General features: G+C 32.8%; 1 protein-coding gene across 5 annotated transcripts; it reads left to right on the top strand.

Moving 5' to 3' along the window:
• Positions 1-34: 34 nt before the first annotated feature.
• On the top strand, positions 35-12220 carry Stj (voltage-dependent calcium channel subunit straightjacket). Of its 5 annotated transcripts, none has more exons than XM_070674584.1 (20): positions 35-235; positions 362-738; positions 1270-1456; positions 1529-2068; positions 2167-2574; positions 2791-3105; positions 3476-3532; positions 5293-5373; positions 5730-5804; positions 5883-5987; positions 6061-6132; positions 6231-6378; positions 6576-6627; positions 6789-6943; positions 7067-7199; positions 7833-7865; positions 8800-9077; positions 9299-9633; positions 9744-9995; positions 10190-12220. In XM_070674584.1, the coding sequence occupies exons 2-20, from the start codon at positions 656-658 to the stop codon at positions 10571-10573; spliced, it is 3693 nt and encodes a 1230-aa protein (XP_070530685.1). In that variant the 5' UTR covers positions 35-235; positions 362-655; the 3' UTR covers positions 10574-12220. The 5 variants fall into 5 exon arrangements, with proteins under 5 accessions (XP_070530685.1, XP_070530602.1, XP_070530846.1 ...); XM_070674501.1 differs by having other exon boundaries at positions 6561-6627; XM_070674745.1 differs by lacking the exon at positions 3476-3532 and having other exon boundaries at positions 36-235; positions 6561-6627.
• Positions 12221-13375: the final 1155 nt, after the last annotated feature.

Below are 13375 nucleotides of genomic sequence, written 5' to 3'. Positions count from 1 at the left end.
TTTCTTATTTTTTTCACAGATTTTATGCAAAATAATAATCCATTGTAGTTGTTACATTTTGCCTATAATTGGAAACATGAAGAATAATTCTCGATATACATCGTGCATTATAAATATCATCAATGACACTTAAAACTATACAACATGTACACAATGAAGATGCCCCAAGAAAACCTGTGACGAATGATTATAACTAACTAACGTATTGCTCGAGATAGTAATAAATTTAACAGTAGTAAGTTTAATTCTTTAATTATTATTTTAATACGGTTATCACTTCTGCGGCAATCAAATCAAAATATCAAACATATCGAAAGATAACTATAAAGAAAACAATCTTATTAATTCTGATTTTTGATAGTTGGCGTAGTCGCACCGGTCGCACGTCGTTTACTCGTGTTTTCCGTGCGCAAGTCTGACTAGAAAATCGATATGCCTGGAAAACGCTTATAGACATCAAATGCTGTAAGCTCCGCGTGAGTCGCCACGACCAAGTTAGTGAGTGCGCATACAACAACGGCGACGATCGACGTTGAGCAGAACAACCGCATTCTTAATGTGAAACACGAATTTTAGTTGTGTCTACCGTGTTCTCGCGTACGAACAACCCCCTAAGGAGCGGGCCAAAGTGGTCAGCAGGTGGTCAAAGAAAGTTATGAGGCCCTGCTTCATACCTGTCGTCGTCATCCTGATCCTGATTGAGGCACCCGACTGTAGCGACAGCATCTCTCATAATATGTAAGTACCTCGTGGTCTGGCAATCATCTGTCTACCTACGTATTCACGATTTCTTAAGTTTTTTTACATTTTCTCGAATAATAACACACTTTATCACTTTGTATGTATTCGTATATAATAATGAAGCAGTAGATATAATGATAATAATGATTTAGGTCAGTCGTGAAGGACTACATTTTTTGATAAAATTGCTGTAATAATGGTATTCTGTAAAAAAATTTCAAAAATAAAAGAAAATTTTGCGAGAACTGTTTATTATTGAATATTTATATCGCAAAAATTATCAATCGTGTTATTATTGATCGTTGAAATTAAATTATTATGCTATTTTTATTTGCATTTTATGTATTAAAAAATGGTTAATTAAATATTGCAAAATTATTATGTTAACTTCGTGATAAAAAAAAAAAAGAAAATGAGAATAATGAAATAAGTTGTTTACAAATACAGTAATAACGAAATAATTTTACTTAGTTATTTTACAAAATTTCTTATTATTAAAGTATGATTATTTTATTCTTTTATTGCCAGAGTAAAAGGATGGGCGGACAAATTAGGTTTCGAGCTTTCGCAGTTGGGCAAATTGGTGACGAACATAGATAAATTTGAGGATAGCTATAAAGCGGCGGATGTTACGCCACGTGATGGAAATGCTCTTGTCCAAGAGATTGCCAAGGACATCAAGGAGATGATGGAGTCCAAGATCTCGGCTATCAAGGTGCGGTTTTTTTTTTAATCTTATTTATTCTAAAATATTTAAAATGCAATAACGAGGGTTTTTTTCTTTCAGAGAATAATGGATGTGGCTGAAACATCAGCATTATCATCGCCCGATGTAGACCCACCACAAAGTTTCGAATTTATTAATGCGAAAAACAATACTATTGATCTTGAATACAGTCCTCATTTCGGTGGCCATGTGAATCTTAATATGTCGGCGGTCCATGTACCTACAAATGTGTATGAATGGGCTTCGGATGTTATTCGGGCAGTTAAATGGTCCGAAGCACTTGATCGTACTTTTATCAACAATTATGAACAAGACCCATCGTTGTCCTGGCAATACTTCGGCAGCGCAACTGGTTTCATGCGTCAATATCCTGCCATGAATTGGTATATGGACCCAGTTGATTTATTTGATTGTAGAACGAGAAGTTGGTACATCGAAGCAGCTACTAGTCCAAAGGATGTTCTTATTTTAATGGATACGTCCGGTAGTATGACTGGAATACGGCGAGAGATTGCCAAACACGTAATAAACAACATTCTTGACACCCTCGGTAATAATGATTTTGTCAACATTATTACATTTTCCAACGTTACTAAACAGGTAAAAACAAATGGAAATAATTGAATTTATCAATTTAAAGAAATAAAAAATTAATATTATATTAATAGAATTATTAATTAATTGTGACATATTTACAGGTAGTGCCGTGCTTCAATGACACTTTAGTCCAGGCAAATCTGGCAAATATACGCGAGTTGAAACGAGCTATTTTAAATCTTCGTACGGATATGATTGCCGACTTTCGTTTGGCTTTGAGAACCGCTTTTGAGTTGCTCGAAACATTCCGCAACGAACAGGACGGTGCTAGATGCAATCAGGCAATCATGTTAATCACCGACGGTGTACCATATAACTTCAAAGATATTTTTGAATTATATAATTGGAAAAACAATACAAGAGACCCATTTAAAGCCGATATGCCTGTTAGAGTATTTACTTATTTAATCGGTCGGGAGGCTACGGATGTCCGAGAAGTACAGTGGATGGCCTGCGCCAATAGAGGATTCTACGTACATTTAGGCACCGCAGCGGAAGTTAGAGAAGAGGTCAGTGAAGCAAGATTCAATTTCTTTCAAATTTGATAAAGATCCTAGTCTTTAAAAATAACTGGTAAGATGTAATATTAAAATTATAATAGAAATTTATATATGTTAAATTTACAAATAAAAATTTAAATATATAAAATTATAACAAATAAGAATTTTTTTCAAGGTATTTAAATGAATAGAATATATTTTTACTGATTGTTTCGATTTTGGCAGGTGTTAAAATATGTACCGGTGATGGCGAGACCTTTAGTATTAGGTCGCACAGATCATCCAACCATTTGGACGCCCGTCTATGCTGACGTGACGGATCCGAAAATGACCGATTGGCTGTGGGAGCAGCGCGAAAATGAAGAGCAAAAAGAGCGTGTCTTGCTCTACCACAGGAACAAGAGATATTTTAATATGGAAGAACAGGATCGACGATTTGTGAAGAAGCAAAAACGGCTGCACGATCAAACCAGTGGACTACAAGAATACAAGCTAATGACCTCAGTCAGCATGCCGGTGTTTGATCGACGTGAGAACGCGGTAAGATTTTTATTTGCCTATTATTTTACAAAGTCCAAAGTCGAGTGACAGAAGAGCGACAGTCGTCTCAACTAAAGGACAACTTAAAGGATTAATTAAGTTATGTTAAGACAAAGCAACAGTTTTTTTTTTTACAAATCATCATATATCACTCACTTTTTTTGTTGTTTAAGCTTTCATGTGCTTTCACATTCTTCGCAACAATTTTATAAATGTTTTAATATTTTAAACGCGTAATTGTGATTTTTTTTTTCGTTAATGATCATCAAATGACAAACGAGATAAAAGTTACCAAATTGGCGTCGTGTTTCCTTTGAGGTATATATTCACGCTGCACATGCTTCGGTTTTAAGTTCCTGTTTGTCCACAGAACATCACAAGGCAGGTGCTGGTGAACGAAGCATACTGGGTGACAGAAACAAGAGAGGTTGGCAGTTAAAGCAAAAAAAAATCAGCCATATTGTTCTATGATGCATATAGTACATCCTTATCTTTATCTTTCGTTGTCGTGCGATCGACGACCTACGACCTCATCTTTGCTATCAGCCTTAATTGTCATTTAACGGATCTTAATTTATTACTCGTGGGACTCGTTGAGTTTCGAAGAATTCTAGCTTTGAGAAAAATATTATTTAAATTCTGTTGCAATTATTCTAAACTTTTTTTGTCTATTAAGAAAGAAGTATTTCAATTTATTAATTATTTTATTATGTATAAAAAAATATTACGATGTAAATGATGCTGGAACAAGGTCGTAGACGCGCATAGATCTCTTTTAGGTCCAAATTCGAGTCTGTGATATCTTATGTTGATCTCTAATATTAGTTACTTGAATTATTTCAAGTCATTATTAGGTAGGTTTAGGTACGTTAGTCTATCCTGTAACATGTCGAGACGAGTAGAAAAAAGGCAAAGTTCTGCCCGCCTGTTGGATTGCGTTCGGTGAAAAATAACATCCACGTAAAGATTGATTCGTAGAGATCGTTCTGCAGTGACTATTATATATTTACATAATAAAAAAGAAAATTTTTAATTAAAGAAGCAAATGAGTGGATTTTAATTAAATGAATTTAGTAACATTAAAAAAAAATTTTAAGAAAACATAGATTTAAAAATATTATGTGATTAATGATATGTTTTAACAATAAGAGTAGTAAAAATTATTTTTTCCAGGCACTTGCTTCTTTTATTACGAGTAACAGCAGGCACGCACGTATAATACGAATAATACGAATTTTGGCAATTTATTGAGTGCTAGATTTCATTAGTCAAAAACATTCGTAGAACTAATTTAAGCGACGACCTCTCAAGATTATCTTAATTAATGTCACACACTTGTGTATTACACTCTTGTAACATTCAAACTCAACGAAAAACATTTATCTATTACGTGCAACTGATAATTGGTATTATTTCTATAATAAAAATTACATATTTTATTAAATTATTTTCTAAAATCGAAAGAGAAAGGTCGTCACTTTGAAATAACGGAGAATTGTTACTTGAACTTAACACTTAGGGTAGCCTGCGTCCAATGTTGTTAATTAATTATAGAGAGAATTTGTTTTTTAATTATAGAATTTTCATTATGTATCTTTATTATTATTATTATTACAAACATGCACTCACACACACATTCATTAAAAGTAGTTGAACTAGTTATTACATCTAATCGCAAGATATCCATACTCTTATTTATCATACCTCTCGCGCGCACGTTTTACATATTTTTAAAATAAAAATAATTTTTTATACAATTTTAATGAATATTTACGCGACATCTTCTGACTCGAGTGTAATTGTGCAGTAATAGATTTTAATTTATTATTATTACGCAAATAATTTGAATAAATGTTCTTAATGTTGTTACTTTTCAAAAATATTGTGAATATCATATTTCTTTATCACTGAAAATTATTATAGGATCATGCTCACCATTATATACACGCGAGAGGTGGTTATTTCTGACACATAATTTTTTGATATACTGAAATGTGTTTACGTAGACTAACTCATTGTGATAGAATATTGTTGGAGAAGGTAGATACGCTTCTGGTTATGCGACTTGAAATGATAATTCATAATTTATTTCGACATAATAACATTGTCATGGTATATGATAGAGGTGTCACGCAATGCAACATAATGCAAGTTCCCTAATTAAAGTATCCATAATTGTCTGCGCAGACGATGATCGCCAATCTTCTTGGAGTTGCTGGCACGGACGTACCGATTGAAGAAATTCAAAAATATATGATTCCACACATGGTATGTTTTACATTTTAATTTAATTTAAAAAGAACAAATTATTTTTTTAGCAGTTATTAATACTATTAATTAAATAATAATGTGATTTTAGAGGGAACATAAAATAAAACGTTTAATATCTAAAAAGAAAATCATTTATAATATAAAATCTATTATTACGCTAAAATTTATAACTTTTAGATAAAAAATTAATTTTTTTTTTACATTTAATGCGGTGGTTCTATTAAGAAGAGTGACATGAAACTGCTATTAATATTCATTATAGCTTTTATGACGCCGACAATGCATCAATTGATGACATATTAAATGCAAATCATGATAATATAATCTTTTTCTTATCTTCTCCGTGGGAGCAGCTCGGTGTCAATGGGTATGCTTTCATCGTGACCAACAATGGTTTCATTCTAATTCATCCCGATCTTCGACCAGTGGTAACGTTAAATTTTTTTGATATAATAAAATAAGAATAAATATAAGTAATGAAAATAATATTTGTAATTCAAAAATAGTTCCAGGGCATTTTAAAGCCAGCATATAATAGCGTCGATATGGCGGAAGTTGAATTAACAGATGATGATAAGGGTCCCAGAGATTTCAATGAAGGACTTATTCAGGTAAAATTGTCGCTTAAACTTACATGTGTTCTTAATAAGTAATTACTAATTTGTTGCTCATTTTTTTTTACAGATGCGTCACCAAATAGTAAATCAGATAAATAGTAGCGCTACGCTTTATACAAGATATCATTACGATGATATGGTAAGTTCTTTGTTACAATTCAACACAGTAAATATATTTTCATATATAGATACTTATGATCAAACATTTTTACATTCTCTGCTCGTTTTTTGCTTTAGAAACGCGTCGGAAGAGTGAAAAGACATTATTATTATGTAGGAATAACAGATACTCCATTCACGATCGTAGTCAGTTTGCCTCAACACGATCATTTCGGGAATTACCGCGTGCACGCTATCGAAGAAATACATCGATCTCACGCTAAAGGTACGTATTTTAATTTTAGTAAAGTATTTGCAGCGACGAAAGCTTCTAATAATATAATACTATCTACTGGATTGAAATTGTAAATTTATTTAAATAAGAAATTTCTTCTTAATAATTTATCGAGGCTTTCGTCGCTGTCTTCGATCGTCTATATCAAATTTGAACGAATTGAACTATTGTAGGGAAAAACGTGACAGATTACTTCGCGGGTAGTAACTGGCGGGTGCACCCCCATTGGATGTATTGCAAGTAAGTTCTGAAAGAGCCCTTTCGATAATTCTCAGTTCGGTCAGTAAAGTTCGTTCTTATTAACATTAAAATAAAATATACACATGCAAGACATAAGAAAAATATGGCTATAAATTAATACGATAACTATGAATTATACAAATTTCTTGCACAAATGTCAGGTATCACTACGAGGGTGAACACAGGTTCAATACCTCGGAGTTACAGCTCCTACATTTTTTGGAGCGTACCCGCCTACCAGGCTGGAAGTGGATTGATATGAAGCGATCCCAACCGCCGGAATACTCCGCTGCGAGTTCCAGTCATAGCTCTCATCGTAAGTTACGATTTTTTTTTAGTTATTTAAGTGATCTCTTGTTATATTTATTAATGTATTTTTTTGTTGTGTCGAATGATATTGGAATATAATTAATATTTTAACTTGTTTTATGTTTAACAGCTAATCCTTATAAGGCCGATAGGAATTCGTACTATTGTGACAGGAATCTGCTACTTAGTTTGGTATACGATGCTAAGGCAACCGAGTGGTTCGCTCAGCAGACTCCACCCGGTGCCAAGGATCCAAGCTCTGAGTAAGCATAATTTCTATTTCTTAGTCAACGAAAGAGTGCTTTACACAGCATGACTAGATTACTTGAAGAAACGAACAAATTTTCCTTTTCCCTATTACTTGCATAAATTAGCGCGCGATTAATCGATCAAATCTTCTAACAAACTCGCGTTTTATAATGATTACATTGTTCTCATTTAAAGTTTTAATTATAATGATAATATTACGATTAAAATTATAATTATTAAGAACTATTGATCAAAACTATAACAAAAACTTGATAGAGTCAAATTTCAAGTGCATTGCGAACATTCGATATTGAATACTTATTTAATTATGAATAATCCGTTGGAAATAAAAAAATTGTATAAATAAAACAAAAGATAGTAGATATAAATAAAAATAGAACGATTAATCGTCACTCAACCTTTAGAACGGAGATATCACTCTTTCTCTACATTGTTTTATCAGAATCAAAATTTACATGCGCTTATTTTTACACACAAGTACTTCGTCTTGTGTTCTATTTCATTTTTCTATTTTATGCAGCTGTTTTTTTTATATTTATCTCTGTCATGTTTCTCTTGTTTCTATGAGGATAGAAAATTCACCTATTCCTTTTAACTAATGTACTTACCACTTTGACGCCATGCAGACCTTTAGCTAGGCTGATGAATCAGATGACCAGGTAACTCCATCACAACGCACCTTACATTCTTAGAAAGTAACAAATTAATTATCAATCATTTGTATCATATATTATATAATAATACGAGTGTTAACTCTTTATATATTCATATATATATATATTTTTTTTGCTCTTTTCTTTTTCGTTCTATTTTTCCTTCATTTTTTTTTCTCCACATTTTACCTTTTATAAAAAAATTAACTTTATTATTTTATTATATATAATTAGGTTTATATCTTATTTCTTTTTTCAACTTATATTAAAAAAAAGACTCTGTATATTAAATTTTATCGTAAAATAAGTAGATCATATTTTTTATAGTTTTTAAAATTGATTTGCTATACTTGCTTTATCTCTTTCATAAAATACTTACTCATTATTCCTATACCATGCTATACAATTTTGTCCGTTTTCTTTCTGCTTTTTTTTTCATCTTTCAGTTTTAAGGTTGACGCATACTAGTTCGTAGGGTAATTATTATCTTTCAGGAAGAAAAGCTTGAAAAGGAGAAATGCTTCGTGAGCGATACTGCGAAAGCAAGAGGATTTTCCCGAATATTTGATTATTCTATAATAGCATTTTTATTTTAAAAGTATTATTCGTTCGTTTGCGCCATACTACGAAAAAAAAAAAAACTAATTCTTTCTCTATCAAGTTTTTAATATCTTATTTATTTATTATATGGTAAAATTATGTTTTATTTTTAGTCAGATATAATTCGTCTTTTTTTTTCTTTTTGAATTTTTTCTTCGAAAAGCATATGGCGCAAAAGAGCTGCTAGCTTATGTATGCATTTGGAGATATGTATAACTTATATGTATAGTTGCATACCAAGCGGCATAATTTTTAAAATATAATGATTCTTGTACCAGTAAATGCCAGCTCAAATCGCGGATGATCTGAATCGCTATTTTTTAAGTGTTTTCTCTCGTAGGGAGCAATTTAAACAACGGTTCGGAGTGATCCTGGCATTTATGGCCACACATAGCGGGCTGACCAGGTGGCAAGATATTCTTCCCCCAGATGAGGGTACGGTACCAGAAGATCATTTCAGTAAACTATATCCTCGTGCCATCGACGAAGTCTGGTATAAACGAGCGGTAGAGCAATACTATATAGATCCGGACAGTTTCGTTTTTTCCGTGCCAATCGAAGACGAAAGTGAAGACAACAGCACTCTTATAGTTACCGCTAGTCGGGCTGTATTTATTAGTAAGTTAATATTTAAATTCTTACCGAAATAAAAATATAATCTATTGCTTCCAGTTTTCGAATTTAAAGTAGAATAATTAAATAAGTTAATTATCGTAAATTTCTTTCCTAATTGTACAAGTTTAATAATTATTTCATATAAAACTTAATAAAAAACGAAAGAATCTAAATTATATGCACAGTAAAAGAATAAGATTAAATCTATAAAAATAAAATTACAGAAAAAAAGGCGCCAGCCGTGGTCGTTGGCTTCCAATTCGAGCATACTGCTTTGCAAGCGCTTCTTCAGAATATAACATTTAATTGCGATGGTAATTGCGATGGTAATAAGCATTGTGGCGATGTCTGGGCATGTTATCTTATTGACAATAATGGCTACATTATCGCTGCCGGCGACGAAACAAGGAATGTCGGTAAATTCTTCGGCGATGTCAGAGGACCGATAATGACAAGCTTAGTTCGAGATGGTGTCTTTGAAAAATTGAGAGTTTATGATTATCAGGCGGTGTGTTTCAAGACTTCATCGAGCAAGAATGCTGGCAACATTCTACTTACTGTAAGGTTTCAATTGCAATAATAATTTATTTATTTATTTCTAATTATATGTATATATCGAAGTTTTATGCGTTCTAACAGTAAATAGTAAAATAAAATATTGCATTACAGCCATGGAAGCATTTACAAAAAGCAATAATATGGGTGATTAGTCAAATCGCTTGGGTGTGGGCAAAAACAGGCTTAGTAGAGTCTGATGATGCGGAAGCGTATAGTTATCTTAGCGATGATGAAACAGCCGTTCATGACGATTATCATGAAAACGAAGAAATGTTTCCGCCAATGGAACCAAAAGATGAAAAATTATTCTTTAAGCAACATGTTGTGATCAACCGTACATATCTAGAAGTGTGTGATCAAGAGGTAAGTCTAAATTTAAAAACAAATTATTGTAATTATAATAAAATTTACTGTAGATGATTAATATTGCTCTTTTTTAAGATAACTTTCCTAACAATTACAATATTTATAAATACGTTCTTTTAAAATAAGTTATTATTTTGATTTTGATGAAATTCTTGTGGATATACTTTAAGATTTATGCATTAAATTTACAGGTATACTTATATTTGCGCAATGCCTCGTTCGACTCATTCGATAGAGACGTAGGTGAAAATTGTAAACAAGGATGGTATATAGTGCAGCCGGTTACAAATACTAGCATGCTTCTGGTAGTAGTAAATACTGATTGCGGCGACACGACATCGCCGATACATAGCGTCAAACCTGAAGAGGTAATCTATGAAAATAACACGTTGGTCTGTCAGAAGGCATTTTCCGGTCTTACAAGGAAACGTCCAATATCGTGTATACGCTCGCATACTCGCGAAAGCGAGATCAAAGATCAGTGCGGTTTGGCACCAAGCATCAGATCGAATCTGTTCCTCTTGATATTGTTGCTGATATGTGTACTGACTCAAAGAAATACCTTTCTTGGCTAAGATCAAGTTGACTTCGTAGCCAACAGTTGGTGTCAAACTAATCAATGAAACTCATTATATTGAACGGATCTACGCCTGACGTCGGTGAATATTTGTACATCCAGTTGTCTCGTTCGATAACTACGATTGTTACATGGCGCATATTTGAACGATTTCCATAATTTCTACGCGATCAATCAAATGTGGCGAACGTGATCGATATCAAAATGTGTGCTAAAATACAAAATTGTTCTCCATCGTCATCGATCGTCAAATGAACAGATGAACAGAATTAAATGCGCTTATCGTAGAATTGTTCGCTAACACATTTTTGATCACGATATAGAGAAACAATTGCGATTCAATGTGTGACTTTTCTAAATGCATTTAATTATGTCGCGTAAAAAGAAACTATTTAAAACAAATCATAAATTTGTTTTTTTTTTAAACTAAATAGTTTCGTGAAATTTCTGAAATTAATTTTTTCTACGACCATTTTTCTTCCAAAACTTTGCATTTATATCGAAGATAAGCGATTGGATTCTTTAACGGTAAAATAAGGAATAAAAAAAAGTATGTTAGATCTTAATATTTAATAAAATTACATTTGCAATGTATTTTTTGGTATCATATATCATATATGTTATTATGTAATATTATCTAATAGATATCTTGGATATAAAATCGAATGTATTTCAAATAAGCGTAACTGTCTAGAGGCACTTCTAGCACCGAGTATATAACGTTGAAATAGCTGATACTTTTTTTTTATATAATAGTTTTCCTAAATCTATTATTAAAACAATATTGTTTCTTTGACAATCAGAACACAATTTTTTTTTGCTAAACATCAGAATGCGTTCGAAAGATCAAAGTGTTTCAATCGATTCACATTTTCATCATATGTAGATAGGACAATTTAATGATAGCTCCATGCAACAGAGCTCCAGATAATCTAGATTCGATCTAGACAATTCCATTCTAACTCGTTGAGACGTAAACTAGTATTTATAGTCCGTTCTTAATTAAGATTAATTTAACTACTGTCTTGAGATATTGTAAACTAATCACGGAAGTATTAGCATCTTAAGGCATTACTTAAAACGTTCTTGAAATGAAAAACGGACTACGAATACCGATCGTAGATTTTTCTAGTGTCGAAGCAGGGTTGCGTATATACTTAAATATGTGCATGTTCACAGATATACTACGATACATTCGCATATGCGCTTTGTACATTATGAACCGATGCGGGATGACGCTCGACATTTATAGAAAATTACGAAACGTTAATTTTGTATATCGCTGTATTATACTGAGATGTGTGTCTGTTCTGTACGTATGTGCGCGTGCGTGCGTGCGTGCGTGTGTATTTAAAAAAGTGTGTGCCTTTGGACACGCGGCTAAGACAAAGAAAAAAAAAAAAAAAAAAAAAGAAGAGAAATATGAGATCTTGTTGTATGTTTATCGACTAAATCACCGAACGTTCTACATATTACCGCTGAACTCCTGCTCTCGGATACGCCTCGTTACGGGTACGAGAGTTCCGTGAAGAACGGGAGATGTTGTTTGTATTACATAGAGTTTATTACAATTTGCTATATTCAACGGCTTGCCTATGTAAAACGAAAACATTTTCGTATCAAAATGACAACTTTTCAAGAGAAAGCTAGACTTTACTTGAACCTTTTATGACTGTCTCTTTTCCTGAAACTTTTTTCTCACACATATATGTTCTGCGTTCTGTTTCTTTTGGCTTCTCTCTATTCTGCGTTATCTACAAATTGTTAAAAAAAAAAAGAAAAGATTTCACGACTTATAATGCCAATTGCTGTTCTATTTGTTTTTTTGTCGATATATTTATACCGTTTAATATTGTATAATATTAATATTAGTTTAATTGCCTCGTTAATTTGTTGATCTTACTTTTATACTTTTAGATCACACATTTATTAGGAACGTTTAAAAATCCTGTCTAAAGAAATTGGTGTTAAGAATAAGTTTACTTTTATTATTGCTTCTTATTTCGAAATACTGTCTCTTTTTCGCAACGCTGATTAGTTTTCTCGCTTTACGAATTACAGAATATTTTTTACTCTCATCGTATCGAATAGGAAAATTAACGAAAATGTCAGCTGTGCCGCAAGTGGCCGAGAAAGACGAATCTCGTGCCGCAAGTGGCTGAGAAAGTTTCCACTTGCAAACTAACTACTTTTCTAACTACGGTACTTCTACTGTAGGCAACAATTCTACAAGTTGTAATATATTGTTATATATCAGAATTATACATTTGAAAAAACAATAATATTTTATTGTTGATTCGTTGCCTTTGTAAAGAAAAAAACTACTTACCTTAGATGCGACGCGGGCGGAGTCGGATAATGATGATGCCATGGTACGATGATATTCTGTAACATACAAGCAAAAACTACAATGCAAAATATGATTTAAATAATAATTAATTACGAAGAAAAGAAAAAAAATTAATGTTATCTTAATATAATTAAGAAAAGATAATTACCCAAACGTTGTTCCGCCGATGCCCGATGTCCATCCGGGACCTGCTCCTCCTCTCAGGTTGTCAGGTCCTACCTTCATGCACAGGACACTCGTGAAAATCGCGGATAGTAAGCTATGATCGCGCGTGGGCTGTCACTTATTAAAATCTCACACGCGGAATTGTAACACTGAAAGGCAGACATGGCGTTTGCTTCGGCGACGGCAGCTAGCGTACGTAACCTTGTCGTGGTGTGCGTCGAATTTCACACGAAGCGCGCGCGTAGATGTGTCGCGAAGTGCCGGTCGTCGAGACTGACAATGAGG

Source organism: Cardiocondyla obscurior, linkage group LG01, assembly GCF_019399895.1.
Source record: "Cardiocondyla obscurior isolate alpha-2009 linkage group LG01, Cobs3.1, whole genome shotgun sequence".
Classification (NCBI taxonomy): domain Eukaryota; kingdom Metazoa; phylum Arthropoda; class Insecta; order Hymenoptera; family Formicidae; genus Cardiocondyla; species Cardiocondyla obscurior.
The sequence above is the reverse complement of the archived record's forward strand: the minus strand, read 5'-3'. Positions and strand labels throughout refer to the sequence as shown.